Source organism: Littorina saxatilis, linkage group LG9, assembly GCF_037325665.1.
Source record: "Littorina saxatilis isolate snail1 linkage group LG9, US_GU_Lsax_2.0, whole genome shotgun sequence".
In the NCBI taxonomy this organism is placed as follows: domain Eukaryota; kingdom Metazoa; phylum Mollusca; class Gastropoda; order Littorinimorpha; family Littorinidae; genus Littorina; species Littorina saxatilis.
The window spans coordinates 6,377,964-6,396,462 of NC_090253.1; the positions used below are offsets into that span (position 1 = coordinate 6,377,964).

The 18,499-nt window shown below is 43.3% G+C and overlaps 1 protein-coding gene across 1 annotated transcript in view; it reads left to right on the forward strand.

The window, feature by feature from the left end:
• Nucleotides 1-18,499, forward strand: part of LOC138975149 (uncharacterized) — a gene marked incomplete at its 5' end in the record, with an annotated part of 31,715 nt that overhangs the window by 3,565 nt on the left and 9,651 nt on the right. The window contains 2 exon segments of the mRNA XM_070347810.1: nucleotides 14,360-15,885; nucleotides 16,489-16,881. Coding sequence (XP_070203911.1) covers nucleotides 15,028-15,885; nucleotides 16,489-16,881 — 1,251 coding nt within the window.

Sequence of the window (18,499 nt, forward strand, 5' to 3'; positions counted from 1 at the left end):
ACGTTTATCTTATTTTCCATCATTTGCTGATTCCAAAAACATATAAATATGTTATATTCGGATTAAAAACAAGCTCTGAAAATTAAATATATAAAAATTATTATCAAATTTTTTTTTTCGAAATCAATTTAAAAACACTTTCATCTTATTCCTTGTTGGTTCCTAATTCCAAAAACATATAGATATAATATGTTTGGATTAAAAACACGCTCAGAAAGTTAAAACGAAGAGAGGTACAGAAAAGCGTGCTATCCTTCTCAGCGCAACGAATACCCCGCTCTTCTTGTCAATTCCACGGGCACTGCCTTTGCCACGGGCGGTGGAGTGACGATGCTACGAGTATACGGTCTTGCTGCGTTGCGTTGCGTTCAGGTTCATTCTGTGAGTTCGACAGCTACTTGACTAAATGTTGTATTTTCGCCTTACGCGACTTGTTTATTCTGAATTTTGGAACGTTGGCAGTCTCTTTGTTTTTGGATTTGAGGTATCTCTTCGACAGGATGATCAGACTGGCACTTAGTGATCGCAAGTTTCTACAAGAAAATTTGCTGATTCAAATCAGCAGGTTCCCAGACGTTCCTTCATGTAATTTTTAGGTGAATGGTCAAAGTGGTTTCTTGCACACACTCAGTCATCTTGCACAACAATGCAACACAAAGGAACTTAGTCGATAAATATCGACAGGGGGCCGACAAATGGTTTAAATGTGAAATGTGTGTATATGGGTGTGGGTCTGAAACAAACAAACAAACAAACCATGTGAACCCCAAAGTCGTGCGCCCACACACACACACACACACACACACACACACCCACGCGCGGGCGCTGTAGAACACACACATAATATAGTAAATACTTCAACACAGTGTGCGTATAATGTTGTATTTTAGTTTCACTTTCAAAGAAACCACAAAAAAGAAATCAACATGAACAACTTCAGAGCTCTTACTTTGATTACAAACTGCATGATTTGGATAAAAGTTGATCGGTTTGATCTAATGCTGATCTTTTGCAGGCTTTAGTTTTTTTTCAGCGGCATAAGTCAGTGCTTCGTCTCGTATCGAAAACAAAAGCAGACGACAAATTTAGTCAGTTGGAGTTGTCTCCCGTACTCCTGTAGCATGCACTGATCTAAAAATAATCCACTATTCAGTTTAGATCAGTGCGCTGCACCGAGACGGTTCGGGAATTCCCAACAAAAGAAAAGATCAGCACACGGCACTGGCAGTTCAGTGTCAGCTGAACACGAGAGCGTTCGGTCTTTTAGAAGATTTGTATCTTGAAATGAAAATTAACGAATATCGCGCTGTCCGAGGGAATGGAGTACATATCGGACAATGACCACGCTCAGGCTAAAACGATAGGCGGACATCTGACCGACATGCGGCAATGTGAATCGGACATTTGGGGATTTTCATCGTTATATGTCCGATGTCCGACGCCTAACGACATCCCTGCCTACATTATTCTGATTGATCACAACCAAACCTACTATCATTGGACACATCCAAATGCAAGCGTCTGTTCTTGAAAATTTCCCACTGATCTAAAAATAAAACCAGTGCAATTTCCTCGGTCGGGCTTTGCCACAGAAACTCACGGTTTGGCCTGTAAGTAAAATGTACAATGTATTTTCTAATTTGTGCGCAAAAGCTTTTTTTCTTTTTTCTTTTTTTTAACATAACAATGTTTAATGTCACTGTTTGTTTAAAAGAACATGGTCACATTTGTAAACAAAATGTTAAATTAGAAAATAAATAACATTTTGGTTCATGATTTTTCCTACACCTGTGCTGAAAATAAGAAATAAAAATGTCGGTATATAAGTCACTCAAATACTGATAAATATGCATGGCTAGGTTTGAGTTTGTTGCGGTTGACCCTGCACAATTCGATCTATGATGTTTTTGTTGAACAATTTCACAACTTCCTGTGTTACAAACTCAGTGATGACCAATTTTGCCTTCACACCTCCCATAGGGTGACGGATTTCACAACTTTCTACAGATGAACAACAATGTTGCCTTCACCCCTCCCATAGGGTGACGGATGTCACAACTTTCTGTGTACACAAACTGATGACGTATTTCACAACAAAATGGCGCTAAAACTAGTTCCGGAATGTCACCGTTCACACAGGCAAATGCCTCCGCATAACCCAGACCTCCGGGTCTGGGAATAAGGCGCCTTTCTATAAAGAGGCGCCTTTCTAGACTACTTTTGTTTGTTTGTTTGTTTGCTTAACGCCCAGCCGACCACGAAGGTCCATATCAGGGCGGTGCTGCTTTGACATATAACGTGCGCCACACACAAGACAGAAGTCGCAGCACAGGCTTCATGTCTTACCCAGTCACATGATTCTGACACCGGACCAACCAGTCCTAGCACTAACCCCATAATGCCAGACGCCAGGCGGAGCAGCCACTTGATTGCCAATTTTAAAGTCTATAGGTATGACCCGGCCGGGGTTCGAACCCACGACCTCCCGATCACGGGGCGGACGCCTTACCACTAGGCCAACCGTGCCGGTTTCTAGACTACTGAGAGTGTTTATGCAGACAAATAAAAAGATCGAGCTATTGGTTCTCGTGATATTTTCAGATCTTCATAAGATATAGCTTCGACAGCATAATCAGACGGAACACTAAGTGGTGGCCTGTTTTTCATGAGGGGTGTGGTAAAAATGATCACTCCGATAGAAGATCGGTAGGCTGAGTGTGACTGAAATCCTATGCCCGTGTTGCAGTCAGTATCTTTACACCCCCGGTATAGGGGTGTGTATAGGTTTCGCTCGATGTGTTTGTTTGTTTGTTTGTTTGTTTGTTTGTTTGTTTGTGTTCGCATATAGATCTCAAGAATGAACGGACCGATCGTCACCAAACTTGGTGAACAGGTTCTATACATTCCTGAGACGGTCCTTACAAAAATTGGGACCAGTCAAACACACGGTTAGGGAGTTATTGGTGGATTAAAATTATACAAGGACTTATACAGGGACATCTTCATGGTCAAAGGGAAATAACCATTCTCACTCAGTCACTGCCACCAACTAAGAAGGTTATTTCCCTTTGACGGGGGTGTTTTTCCTACCTCGTAGGAATTTCTTGTTATTTCTAAAGTCCGACGGGCGCAGTGGCGTGGTGGTAAGACGTAGGCCTCCTAATCGGGAGGTCGTGAGTTCGAATCCCGGTCACTGCCGCCTGGTGGGTTTAGGGTGGAGATTTTTTTTGATCTTCCAGGTTAACTTATGTGCAGACCTGCTAGTGACTTAACCCCCTTCGTGTGTACACGCAAGCACAAGACCAAGTGCGCACGGAAAAGATCCTGTAATCCATGTCAGAGTTCGGTGGGTTATGGAAACACGAAAATACCCAGCATGCCTACTCAACGAAAGCGGAGTGAAGCTGACTGTACTAGAGTATAGTGTGGGGAACCCAAATGGGCAAACGAGCTCACACGTAACCAGAAAATTCTGGAACACTGAAGAAGAAGAAGAATATTTTTAAAGTCCGAGTCCGCACATAAAGTTGACCCGTGTCCGCCCTGGCCTTGGTTTGAACTCTTGACCCGAGGATCACAATTCTAGTGCTCTACCAACTGAAGTGTCAGGTGTACACGAAAACACAAGCACCTCTACACCGTGCAGTGTGTTGGTGTGTATATTAAATGAAGAGTCCATGACATAGTGGTGAGACAGATCATTGTGGTCAATTGAGCGAATAATATCCCTAGAATCATCTGCAACTAATCTGAGAATCATCAGATCGATCTATTCCCTGACAGGTAGGCGCTGTTTGATTCCGTCTATCTTCCATCTGCCGGGTATCGTCTGCACCGTGTGTGTGTGTGTGTGTGTGTGTGTGTGTGTGTGTGTGTGTGTGTGTGTGTGTGTGTGTGTGTGTGTGTGCGTGTGTGTGTGTGTGTGTGTGTGTGTGTGTATGCGTGTGTGTGCGCGCGTGTGTGTGTGTGTGTGTGTGTGTAAATGTGTGTTTTATTGTTTTTGAATGACTGATTCATAACCCAACTTGACTGTGTGCACAGTAACTTCCTGGATGCGAGACGTTCGTGGAAGAGAAACAAAAATATCGTTTTCCAGATAACAATTACCACCCGCGCTTAAAAAAAAAGTATAAATACACACAGACGTGAGGTTCTCAGGCATTCCGGTGTCAAACAAAAGATTAGAGAACACTTTTTATAATACACAAAAACAAAAATCGTATAAAGCGAAATACTGCTTTCGACTTTTGAGTGTCTCTCCACTTTGTGACAAGATCTGTGCAGTGTGTGGTCATTATTACACTGAAGAGAATGATAATTATGTTGTTAGTAGCTAGTTGTTTTCGTCAAAAGATGAAACATCTGTTTCTAAATCATTCAGGTGGAGAAACTAAATAGTGGTTGTTTCCTGCTTTGGAGGTGAGTAGATCGTCGATGGCTGGATTGAAATGTTTCTTAACCGCAATGTCATCACATATTCCCCACTTTGGGCAATTAAAGATTCTGTATTCTGTATAGTCTGTAGTCTGTATTCTGAACTAAACTACCCATGAGAAGAAAGAAAGACACTTTGGTTTAGGTCTTTGTGCTGAGGCAGTTCAAATTAAAATTAGCTAATGTGTTAGTAGGGCCATTAGATGGGCGCAGTGGCGTGGTGGTAAGACGTCGGCCTCCTAATCGGGAGGTCGTGAGTTCGAATCCCGGTCGCTGCCGCCTGGTGGGTTAAGAGTGGAGATTGTTCCGATCTCCCAGGTCAACTAATGTGCAGACCTGCTAGTGACTTAACCCCCTTCGTGAGTACACGCAAGCACAAGACTAAGTGCGCACGGAAAAGATCCTGTAATCCATGTCGGAGTTCGGTGGGTTATGGAAACACAAAAATACCCAGCATGCCTACTCAACAAAAGCGGAGTGAAGCTGACTATGCTCTCAGAGTATAGTGTGGAGAACGGCCCAAATGGGCAAACGAGCTCACACGTAACCAGACAATTCTGGAGCGCTGAAGAAGAAGAAGAAGAAGAAGAAGAAGAAGAAGTAGGGCCATTCATTTCCATACCGTATGCACAAAAGGCTTGATTTTATTGCATGACGGTGAAATATAACAGTTGGTTTTCTAGATCTATTCAAAGTTGACAATTTTGTTCAGCTATCCTGCTGACAAATGATGCAAAGGAATACCGAACGAGCGTAAATACAAGTGTCATTTCTTTTTCAAAGGTCACAAAGGTGGGTTTTAAGGGGTTTCCCCCGTCAATGAGTCAACGAACTCTTAATGAGATATGACACCGATTAACCACACACAAAAAACGATCTCGTTGATATTTTGTCTTTGATATTTTCAGAGTGTGTTGAAACAAGTGTGAACAAATCAGAGACATCAACCGGACAGACTTTATGATTCAGACTTTTGAATAAGGTGACATATGTCAAGAATCATATATAAACGAGGGTGAAGGATGAGGAATGAGTTATTAATAACCATAACAAAAACGTTTTTAAATGGTTAAGTCCGTGGTTTGCGTTTGTTATGATGATTTGTTTCTCTTTGAATTATTGGAACGTGTCTTTCTGAAATGGCTGATAGAAGTGAAATTACGTGACGTTTGTGCAGACTAAAATTACATCAGGTTTTCAATTTACATAAACATAATTATATTGCTTTAATCAACCACACGATTTTAACAAAATATTGACACAGTGCAGAGCGGAATCTACACAATCACTTTTTTTTCTTCTAAATACTGAGACATCTTTATTTTGCAACAATCTGCAAAACGTACCATTATCCGATTTTTTTTTTTTTTAAGGTAAACGTGATCGTACTCTGAGAAATATACATGCTGAGTGATATGTAGGCACTGTTTGAAAGTGTTCACAATCTGCCATTGTCCTAACAGATGTATTAGTATATATTTTCATAAAGTTTAAGATTATGATACTGTGATGAAATTATTTGCGTAGGACGTAAAAGTGTACAGGATAGTGTACACGGGGAGGGATGCATCTTTAACATGTGTGGATCCGGTTTAATAGGGGTTTTCCCTTTCACTGTTTTCAAAGAAATCCTGATTGCCTGATGTTTACTTTCTTCCTGAGAAGTTCTGCTAAGGTTATGTCATTGTGCTTGAGAGAACATGTTCGAGAGAATTTAACAACCCGTTCAAACAATCTTTTGCAATGTTCGTGAAAATCATTTACTGAGAACTGTGGGGGGGTCCGTCATTTACAAAGAAAGGACATGGTTATGGGAATCCAGACACAGTTTTGGTCCTTTACTCTACGTGCTATTGCTGCGTTTCGCACACTGCTGCAAATCGTCTCCAACCCTCGCTGTCTGAGTGCTGTCAAGATTTATCACAGGTAATTGAAATTGACTGTTGGTTATAAGACCGTGTATCTGGGGGTATCTTTTTAACCTCAGGGTGATGTAAAGAAGAAAGTTATCAAGTCCACGCGGCTAGGGTGTGCACTGATGTGTTTATGTCGTGACTAAGGCACTCTAACATATATTTCAATCAATCAATCAATCAATGACGCTTATTCCGTGGGTACAGGCGCTCTGCAGTGATGCTGTGTGAGATGAAATTTTATACGGCCAGTAGATTGCAGCCATTTCGGCGCATATTTACCTTTCACGGCCTATTATTCCAAGTCACACGGGTATAGGTAGACAATTATTAACTGTGCCTAAGCAATTTTGCCAGGAAAGACCCTTTTGTCAATCGTGGGATCTTTAACGTGCACACCCAATGTAGTGTACACGGGGGGAGGGTTCGGACGCCGAAGAGAGTCTGCACACAAAGTTGACTCTGAAATAAATTTCCGCCGAACCTGGGATCGAACCCACGCTGACAGCGGCCAACTGAATACAAATCCAGCGCGCTACCAACTGAGCTATATCCCCGTCAGTGGGGTCTAAAGTTGTACAGTGGACCCCCATTCTGCTAATCATCGCTCCACGGCTATCGCCAGTTTCTCTCTGACAGCATGCTAAGTTATTGCGCGAATGTATGAAAACAAGAATACAGAGTTATCTCCCATATGTTTTTCGCGAGCACTGATCTAAATTTGAGATCAGTGTTCGCGAGACGAAAATGATTGCAGATTGGCCGACTTCGACAGTGATCTCCGTTCTGTTCTTCACAGTCATATAAAGACATCGTTCTAAGGTCAAAACAAGTCGAAATTTTGAGACTGCTCTCGGAAGGAGACCGTGATATATGGTTGCATCACTCTCAACTGGTTACAGAAAAAATCGTCTGCACCGGCGCGCACAGAAGCCAAAGTTGATTATCACGTGACACTTTAGAGTTGTTTGCACAGTATATACATCCGCCAAAGATAGCTCGCTTGAAACTGTCTTACATATCAATTCCTTTGTAATTTAAGAATTACACAACATCATGAAAAAGCATTATCGACGATCGCGAATCTGCTTATATCCATTGCACATTACGAAAAGATCTAAATATGTAAAAAAAAAAAAATAGATTTCCTCTCCAGAGAAGGAAAACCAAGGCATCCTGTCAGGGATAGAATGAGACCCGAAGGGAAGTAACTCATTTTTGACCTAAGTTCAGGATGAATAGACCCCCCCCCCCCACCCCCACCCCACCCCTCCTAAATTCAAAACCGAAACAGTATTCCTGGTCAATTTCTGAATCCAAGTTATACAAAGATACGTTAAGTTTACTCTGAAAATGTGATCAGAGTTAAAGAAAATTGATGAATGCAAGTGAATCACGTCTTATACTGGCATGCTTCGCAGAGTCATCTCCACCTGTCTCGGTTAAAGTGTTTCGGCTAGCGAGGTTTTAGTACTCTCGACGATGACTGATTCGCGGGTTTTCAGTGCCTTACTTTCAGTTTCAGGTTGACAGATTGTCTAAATGTTTCGATATATCGCTTGACGCGACTTTTTCACTTTCTTTCAGTCGATGGCTACCGAGCTTTGTGGAAAGGTCCACTAGCAGGCATGAAAATTCTCCGTATTTTCCGTATTTTTGAAAAAAATAAACCGTATTTTTTTTTAATTTCCGTATTTTTCCTTTTTTTTTTTTTTTTTAAATTTTTTTTTTTTTTTTTTTTTTCCTGGTCACAGTTATAGTAAAATAGTTTTGGGGCCATGTTTGAATCCAATTTTAAGGCTCAGATAGCCCCAGATTGCACCAAATTGCACCCTTGAAAAAAAAAATTTCCGGGGGAGCATGCCCCCGGACACCCCTAGAAGTCTTGGCGCTTTGCGCCTGCGAAACTTGGCGCTACGCGCCTGCAAAACTTGGCGCTACGCGCCTTCGAATTTTTTTTTCAGTATTTTTTTTTTTTTCAGTTTTCATGCCTGACTAGTAAACTAAATTCCCTGTTGTTTTGCCGACAGAGAGAATTACCTGGGATCAATTGCAAGTTGCTGAGATAAAGCGTCATTTTCGTAGTGTGACCTTCGTAAAGCCATACACAATGCTAAACGGGTGCCTCCCCCTTTTGTTTGATTTCTAACGCTATATACTGTACTGACGTTTTACTGGGTGTGCCAAGGTGTGTTTCGGAATCAGGAAAGTCCATAAGGCGCAGAGATAGAGAAAATGTGCTTGATAAGTTGCTAAATGTCTAATCCTCTACCACCCCACCCCAAACCCCCCCCCCCCCCCCCCCCACCGATCTCTATTTTTAAACTGCTCACCACATCGCTCACCACATCATCACGAACACACGCACACACACACACACACACACACAAACACACACACACACACACGAACACACACACACACACACCTACACACACACACACACACACACACACACACACACACACACACACACACACACTTTTATTTCAGAATCTTACGACGCCGACTCTTTCAGCAGTTTAAGCAATGTCATGGGAGCAAAAAACATCTGTTCCACTATTGCGTTACAACATTGACCCAATGAAACCAGCAATATTTCCCCCACAGAAAGCCACATGACAATGTTAATAACGGAAATAAATCATTCTCGTCTGGTCGCCACTACTTGCGTCACGCAGTCCCCTTGAGTCATTGGGTTCAAGTTCCCCTGAAGAAGAATACAAAGTGAACGGTTTTGGAAACAGGATATGTCTTGGATCCTTCAATTCTGTTCAAAAGGGTTTCCCAAATGCCCGAGGAGGAGTGGCAGTACTCGTAAGCTCAAAACTAATTCACAAGTATCCATCCATCCAGTGCCTTTCACGCCTGGTGGCGTGTAGGGCAGCGACAAAGGACCTCCACTTTTGTCTGTCTCTTGTAAGCCTTTCCAGGGTCGCCCAGGAGTGGTTGAGGTCCTTTGATTCCCCCTCCACTGTACGTCTCCAAGTCTGCTTGGGTCTTCCCCGCTTCCTCTTTCCTTCTGGGGTCCATCGAAGTGCCACCTTCGGAATGGAGTCGTTTTCCATTCGTATACACAAGTATACTCTTAGAATATGTTTTGTTTTGCGCTGTCTGCCCATTGGATTGTCTCCACAAGTGCTAGCCTTCGGTTAAGCTTATTTCTATTCTGCAGCACTTCTTTAATTATGCGGACCTGAACCGCATGCATAATGCTGTAGAATATATGGACCATTATATGGACCAATTCGTTCACTGGTAAGTGTGTTCGTTGTTACTCCAGTCAGCAAGAGAATTAGGTCACCTGCAGGCCAGTCGCCTGTTTAACACTAAAAGCTTTTACTGTCTGCTCTATTGCGGCACCTCCCGAGAATCGATAGGCCAAAGAAATCCCCGTAAAAAGAAAAGCCAGTGTTGCATGGCGAGAGCTTTTCCGATGACTGGTCTTTGGAAGAATGGCAAGTGTATGGGAGACTTTTGTAGTTTTCTAACGATTGAAAGGGACATGGATCACAAAAACTAAAAACAGATTCGTCTGGGCTTTTACATCGTGAGTACATCCACTTGTTCACATACAAAAATGTGACGTGAGCTGTTTCGATGACTGGTCTGTGGGGCAAAGGCGATTGTAAAGGAGACTTTTGTAGTTTTCTATCGATTGATAGTAATCGATCGCAAAAACTAAAACAGATTCGTCCGGGCTTTTGCATGGAATTGGTGCGTCCATCTAGTTTAACACTGCAGATTCCATGCCTGCTTCCCTATGCAGAACGGGAGTTTAAATTTTTTTTATTGGATTGCTTTGCAAACTGACGTAGATGTCAGCACATAATTCACATACGATCGTTTTTGGGGGGAAGGAGATTTTTGTTTTCTTATTGCCCATTGAAGTCAGCTCCCAAGCCACTCTGGGCAACCAGGCTGCCGCTTCGAAACACAAGCATGTGACTGCAGCACCACGCGTTTTTGTTTTGTATTTACACCCCCGGTATAGGGGTGTGTATAGGTTTCGGTCGATGTGTTTGTTTGTTTGTGTGTTTGTGTTCGCATATAGATCTCAAGAATGAACGGACCGATCGTCACCAAACTTGGTGAACAGGTTCTATACATTCCTGAGACGGTCCTTACAAAAATTGGGACCAGTCAAACACACGGTTAGGGAGTTATTGGTGGATTAAGATTCTACAAGGACTTATAGAGGGACATATTAATGGTCAAAGGGAAATAACCTTCTCAGTTGGTGGCAGTGAGAATGGTAAGGACGGGGGTGTTTTTCCTACCTCGGAGGAATTTCTTGTTTGTTGTTGGTTTTGTTGTTTTGGGTTGTTTGTTTGTTTGTTTGTTTTTTCTTCTTCTTTTTTTTTTTCTTCTTTTTTTTTCTTCTTTTTTTCTTCTTTTTTTTCTTCTTTTTTTTTTGGGGGGAGGGGGGGGGGGAGTCGGTGGTTGGTGTAGTGTTAGTAGGATTACAGGCAACCATTCACTTTTTTTTTTAAATCAGACCTGACCAGTGATTTATCCTGAACCAAAATGTCCGGAATGTATATTTCTCGACATACTGACATAGTCTGTGGGAATTGTCCGCGCCGAATGCTCGATTGGCGGGAGTGTTCAAGGCACGAATGTCAAGGATATAAATAACACATTACTCGACGATGTGCTTTTGAGGAACTAGCTCCCACTTTAAAAGGAGATATATGTGTTGTAGTAGTTTTCACTTTACAAATAGGTGTGGGTTATTGATTTTCTTTTTCATTTGTTTCGTTTTGATGTGCCAGTCGACTGGCACACACACACACACACACACACACACACACACACACACACACACACACACACACACACAAGCACACACACACACATGCATACATACACAAACACACACACACAAACACATACACACGCACACACACACACACACACACACACTCCTTTTTGGTACGACAATTGCCTCTATCGCCAACCACAGGAGTCTTATTTGAGCGGGTAGATATCTACTCATATCTGCCCCCGTGCACCCTGATATCAGCCTACCCGACAACTGCTGTGGCGATAGGTATTGATATTCCAGCGTGATAGCTTTGATCTGGGCAACTTGGCACTCTGTCTGAGGAAACTTTTACACCTTAGCGAGGGTGTGTGTTACGCGATAGCTATTCGATCTCCTCCGTGTGACTTAACCTGTTTCTGCTGGGGTCAGCTTTACCCAATATTGACGGACTGTGTGATGATATCTTCTGCTATGGTCTGTTGAGACAGTGATATCAAAATCAAGACCGGAGGTCGAGATTTTGATATCACTGTCGAAACAGACCAATAGCAGAAGATATCATCACACAGTCAGTCAATGTTAGATATATTGCTAATTCTCTAAACATGTTGTATTTTCTGTAAAGAAATTACAAAAGTATTTGTCTCAGTTTTGGCTGTTCCATTTCCCTCCCTCTGATTATTATTTCTTTTTGTTCACTCTTTTCTTGTACTTTTCAGTATTCTAAAATGTTTTTCCTTTCAAAAAGTCTTTCGTCACTTGCTCAACTAAATTCTGGGATAATTACATTTTCATATATATATTTGTTTATTTTTAAATGTATGTGTTTTTGTTTTTGAAGTGGGGAAGCAATAAAGAGGTCGTCGATATCAAAACTGATATCGACGGAAATGTCGTCGATATCACTTTTGCACTGAGCTCAGTTTTGCCCAATTGACCAATGGAAATCCACGTAACATATGAAATAGCAATATTGTGTTATATCATTGTTCTTGAACTTCTATGAACTTTATTTTCACCGAAATAGAACAACAACAACAAAAACGCAAAAAAAGAAAACGTTACTCATAGAAAAAAAATCGTAGTTTCATTTTCACTTATTTTCTTATTTTATTCTATTTATGATTGTTTAAAGGCACAGGGCAGCTCACAGCATTCGTTTTGCGTTTTTGTTGCAGCTGAGTGCATTTACAGTTCAAAAATCCTCCTATGGTAGTAAAACAAACCCAAAACTACCCAACGACGACATCTGTGAAGCTCGACAGTATCTTTTTCACGCGAGTGCATAAATTAACCTAGTTATTACGTGGTGTATGCACAGATTCGTGACGTAAGCGTCGTCTGCTTTGATGCCAAGATACACGATCAGATTCGCCAGTACGTTTGAGACGGACCGCCCGAAACTGACCACAAACCGACCGTGTAGCATGCGAACCGTACGTCTCACAAGCTTGATAGCACCCGTCTCGGCCCATCCGTTTGAAATACAGCAGGATCTATTCCGAACGGATCGCAAGGAACTTCCAGCCCCTGAGCGCACTTGTTTTAATTTCTGTTGGTAAATTCCAGTGTAGCGTTAAGCTAAAAAGTGATGATCTTTCATAGAGACCTCATTTAAACTCGGAGAAAGGACTGTGCTCGTAGTTATTTGCGATTCGAAACCTTCATCGAGCTTCGACAGATTGACTGTGCAGAGTGTTGCCCCTTGAATTGACTTCAAGGCCACGGTTAGCACATTTTCAAAGTAAATGTGGTATGTTTCTCGTGTTGTATCTTCACTCATCGGGGAGACTGGTACTATATATGAACCGTAAGAATGCTGTGAACCCTACACGTATTATGTCCCCATCGTTTGTTTGTTCACATTTGCCCAACATGTTAATTTGCTGCGGGGTTTATGTCGTCTGCTAGGCGGCTACGGCAATCGAACCACTGCACTGCAGTCTCATTTCAAAAACAACAATTGCTCGTCTGCACGCATGAGGCAGGATGGTAATAAGTTTTATACATGGTAAGAACGTTCTTAAAGGCATATGTACGCGCTCCCGTGTTTACAAAGTGTAGTTTGCCCATAATCGATGTCAAACGCACCATAAGACCATGTAATGACGATATGTCGCCATGCGCGGACCATATACATGCATTACAGCTTGTTTTAGAGTCTCAAAAACTTTGGATGTAAACAAAGACGCGGAGTTATTTCCCTTGCGTCAACGCTACCTCTGTTGGCAAATCTATAAATAGGACGATCCAGATCAAAATGAAAATTAACATATCTCAACATTGAAGGGGTCCTAGACCACAATATTTTGCAGGGAACTTAATTTAGCATGTCTCCAGCTGTTGGTAAAGCAATTAGCGTGTATAGTCATCGAGTACATATGGCTTTAACCCTACACGTTTTCGATTCTGGTTGTTGTTGCCTTCAAATAATAATTCGGAAACCATTCATTTACTGAACTGATGCAGTCGTATTTCAGTGTAGTCTACTATAACAGAGTCGACTTCCAAATGCTGGTCTAGCTGGTACGTTATCGGAATAACACTTGTGTTTTCTGTTTGCCGCTGGGAATTTTACACTAACTCATCATTTAGTAATGTGGTTAATAAGCTACATGCCACTAACACGGCATATGAGAAGAATCTTTACAAGTCAAAACGAGAAGAGACCATTTGTGGAAGAGATACAGCCGCTTCTATTTTTAGATCAGTGGGCTTAACTGTGGCACAGGCGCCTGCGATCTGTCAGAAAAAAAACTTCTGCTTTGAGCCGCAGGAAATGTATGGCTAGTTTTTGGTAAAGTGGAGAATATAAGCTACATGTCATTAATTAATTCTGAGGATGAGAGTACAGTCTCGCTTTGGCAAAGGGCGTAAGAATACGCTCTGTGGAAAAGTTAGCGCACTCCAAGAGTGCGCTAACAGATTTAAGCGCATCGCCATTAGCCAATCAACTGGTTCACATCAGTCATGTGACACCAGTACTTACTGAAAATGTCAATTATAAACACTTATTTCTGTCTGTCTGTCTGTCTGTCTGTCTGTCTGTCTGTCTGTCTGTCTGTCAGTCTGACTTTTTGTCTGTCTATCTGTCTCACGGTCTGTCTGTCTGCCTGTCTGTCTACATGCATAGTCGCATGCCTGCAAGAAACTGAAGTGTTTTCTGCAGCAATTGTGTCTTGAAATTCAGGTTTTTGTCGGCACGGCATATTTGTTCTTATAATCGTCCTCCTTTGTGTTGCAGGTCCACAGCGTCAAAACAAATGTCACAGGATTCATCTCCCGGGTTTTCCCGAACGCTCAGCTGATCACCAAAGTGTTGTAAGTCTTGGTCAACACAATCCTCGTCAGATTGTAATGGTTGCCCGAGACACTCAGACCATCTCCGCGACTGTGACTTCAAAGTAAATGACGTCAAAATGAGGTCACGTGCGCAGTATTGTTCCAGAATCGAAGCTTCCGGCTCGGAGCCCCAAATGGGGCAAACCTCTCATGGGATTTTGTCTTCGGTGATGTTTCACTGCTGATAATTAGGCGTTGCTGCACTTTGGAAACAAGACGACTTGAAGTTCCGGCCATCCATTCTCATATATTCAAGCAATTCCGGAGCTCCATTCGGGATTTGATTGTTCGCTTTTCGTTTTGTGCTGGACTATGAACTTGAAACCCGAGCAAAAAGAATTTCAAGACCAAAAAAAAAACAAAAAAAAACCGTATCCATTTGTGTGGAAGTAAACTTGTGAGTTTTCTCCTTTTTCTGTCATCTGAAAGTTTGTAGATTCGACACGCTTAAACTGCCATGGTTGTGTTCTTCAAGAAACGGACTCTACCAGTACCAGAAGTGAGCTGGCCTGTGTCGCGCATAAACCCGGAAACTTTGTAGCTGGCAGAATCCACACAAACAAAAACAAGATGTCGGCGCCCATCGAGTTCATCACTCGACGCTTCGTGCAGGCGGTGAAGACGGGGGAAGACACACGCAAGCTGCGCGCCATCTTGGAGATGAGCACCAAGGAAGACCTGATGAACTGGACTGACGAGCATGGTCTGGACCTTTTGCACCATAGCATTCTGCTCGAGAACGCCGAGGCCGCGGATTTCTTGTTGAAGCAGGGCTACTTCGTGAGACCCTACCAGCCCAACCTTGACCTCTACCTTCACCTGGCAGCGTTGCTGGGCAACAGAGCCCTAGTCACGGTGCTTATGCAGCATCGACCTGACGACTTCAGAGTGGCAGAACAGCCCCTCCTCCTCCCCCCCGGCTTCGCCCTCCCCTCCAAGCAACCAGAGACCCCGATCGGCAAGCTCAGCGTGCCGTCAACGCCTAGAAGACCCATGAGCCCGAGCCGTAACGCAGAATCTGTGAGCAACAAACATTCCACAGCTACGAGCCGAACGTCGTCCAAAAAATCATCAGCATCCACATCCCCTAGTCGTAGCCCAGACGCGTCAATCAACAAAATCCCTAAGGCCTTAACTCCCAGAATCCCCACAACGCCAGGTCGAAGACCGGAGAGTGGCGGGGACTCTGCAGCCAACAGGCGCAGCGCTAAAGTGACGTCACCCTACATCGACGGATTGATCACCGACGGTTCCAAGTCGTCGAAGATGACGCCACTGGAGGTAGCGGCACGTGCGCGTAACATTGACTGCGTGCGCGTGCTGCTGGACCTGTGCATACTAAGGGCACACCCTGACGCTCCCAGCAAGGGCTACATGACTCTGGCTGCCCTGGCGAACTGCCCTCCCGCCATGACTCTGGTTATCAAGGTAATCTGGGGTGGGTGAAGGTGGAAGGGGTGGGGGGGAGGTCCCGGGTTCCGTCGTCAGTGTCACTATCAGGATACTGTACGATGTCTCTGTCCCCCACAGTGCACGAAGCAGGGAAAGACGCGAGCCATGGCCACCAATGAGAAGTTCCCGTTGATTAAGAAAAATACAACAAAATCAATGTTTCAGATTCCCCGGCCGACCATATTTTTTCCTCCTGATCCTTGAACATTTTTGACCCTTAAAAAATATATGAATTGAAAATGACAAAACTCGATTTTGCAGACTTCACAAAGAAAATGACTCTTCTCCGACAACCGGGGAACACAGTACCTACGATTTCCGGCTAAAGCCCACAAGCGTGTGTGTTAATAATTTTTTTTAAAGCTTATATAATATAAAGAGAAATATAACCGACCTATCGACCCTAATGTTTTGGTTTTGTCATCGAAAACAATCTTTTTTTCTTCCTTGGGTTTTTTTTTTTTTTTTTTTTTTTGGGGGGGGGGGGGGGGCTTATCGTTCAATTGTATACATGTCGCAGTGTGTTTGGTCAAGTTGGTTCCATGATCAGAACACTGCCTGATGTCTTTCCCCTCCCAGTGCACGAAGGAGGACAAGACCACAGCGGAAGACTTCAAGGGGGCCGTGGAGACGTGCGTGCAGCGCGCCCTGCCAGAGTGTCTCGACCTGTTGCTAGGCAACGTGCCCAACAAACTTGACCCCAAAACTCTCTTCAAGCAGATCAACTTCTTCCACGTGCTCTACACGTTCAGCGCCACGTACGGTAAGGGGACGTACGGTCGTCTACCCGAGGTCACCCGGGTACTGATCAGGAGGGGTCATGACGTCAGCGCCAAGATCCCTCCCCGCACCTACCCGCTGTACACGCTGCTGACGCACTCCTTCTGTTACCATGACTACAGCTACACGCAGCACTACGTGGAGTGCCTCAAGATCCTGCTGCAATCGGGTGCTAACCCCAACTTTGATGAGGTTGGTGTGAGGGAGATGAGGTCATGGTGGAACCCCTACTTTAAGGCCTCCAAAAATCTTAGAAAATCCGGTCTTAATGTAACCGTGTGCCGAAACACTACGATCACCTCGGGAAGCGAAGTGCAATCAAACAGGTTTGAAAATGTTAGGGCTAATTTCTTAGCCCTATAAAAACTGTTATGCAAACCCGAAGGTTTCCCTGAACATACAGACAATCGGAAACTACCACACCCTATCACAAACAGATTTCCACAAACCACGGGTGTTGACTTTAAAGGCCAACAACTCGGGTGCAGAGTCTGCTGTGAAGGGAGCGGTAGCCTCCCCTGTCACATTAAGATAAAAGGAGTGTGAACATGGGGGGGGGGGGGGGGGAATTTTACAGAGCCTATGAACAGAAAGTCTGAGAAAACAGGGATGCAGGGGCTCGCATCCACGTCGGACATCGGACATACACGGATATGTTTTCCAAATGTCCTATACATTTTTCATGCAAGAGGACATATGTCCTATTGTTTTTGTCACCAAGTGGTCATTGTCCGATTATTCTTTTATTTGATCCAGACATTGTCAGTACTTTCCAATTTACAGTAGTTTGATTTGCTATTTTAGCGATGTTTTGCGAAGCGATGTGTCTCTCCAAGCAGACGAAACTTGGGGAGACTGTATGTGCTTTTTATAGAGAAGAGCTTCCAAGGGTCGCAAGAAAGACGTTACCCCCTCACCCGCCCCCACGCGTGGCTTCGTTTCAAGCTGCATGGCCGACTTCATTCTCGTGGGTGTCGCACGACCCAAAGAAGCATTTTATTTGTTCCGTTACCTTTGTGACAAGAAACTAGTCAAGTTTTATTAAATTTACGTTTTGTTGCGAGAAAAAAAAATTCCTATTGATTTATGTTTGTTCAGGACAAAATTAATGTCCTATCACTTTTGCATTGTCCAGGACATTTGTCCTTTGCCACTTCTCATGGATGTGAGCCCCTGGGTCTGAATAGGGAGGGAGTCTTAAATTGGGGGGGGGGGGGTCTTAAAAGGTGGGTTCCCCTGAAGTGGTGGGAGGGGTGTATGACGTGGGCGGAAGAATAGACAGGATTTATTCACTTCGCAGAATTCAATCATAGTACATCTCCTCATATTTTCGGACATCAGCGAAAGCTAAAGTATCTTAAGGCGTTCATTTTGTGTGATTGCTCTTAGCGCATAAACACTTCATGTCCCAAATAGAAACTTATTCTGGGGACACAAATAGAAACTTTACTACCACTACTACTGTGATTGCTACAGGAGAAGGCCAGAAAATAGTGTCCATGGTCAAGAATCAAAAACCAACCATTTCGGGGATACCCTCTTTATATTAGCTCAATAACTTACCCGATAAGAGTGAGAGAATACAGGTTTAACAAAAATCTCAGTCATGGACGGTATTTCAGCGTCCCTGTTTAGTTTTATTCTGTCAGGCATTGATGAGGAAGCATCCTCAGTAGAAGTTTAACATATTTTACGAAGACTATATACACAAGGAACAAAATAAAAAGTAACTTACAAGTTAGTAACGAAGGAGGGAATTATACTCCTACATGACATGTTCTTCTTTGTTACCGTGTTGTTTTCTCGTGTG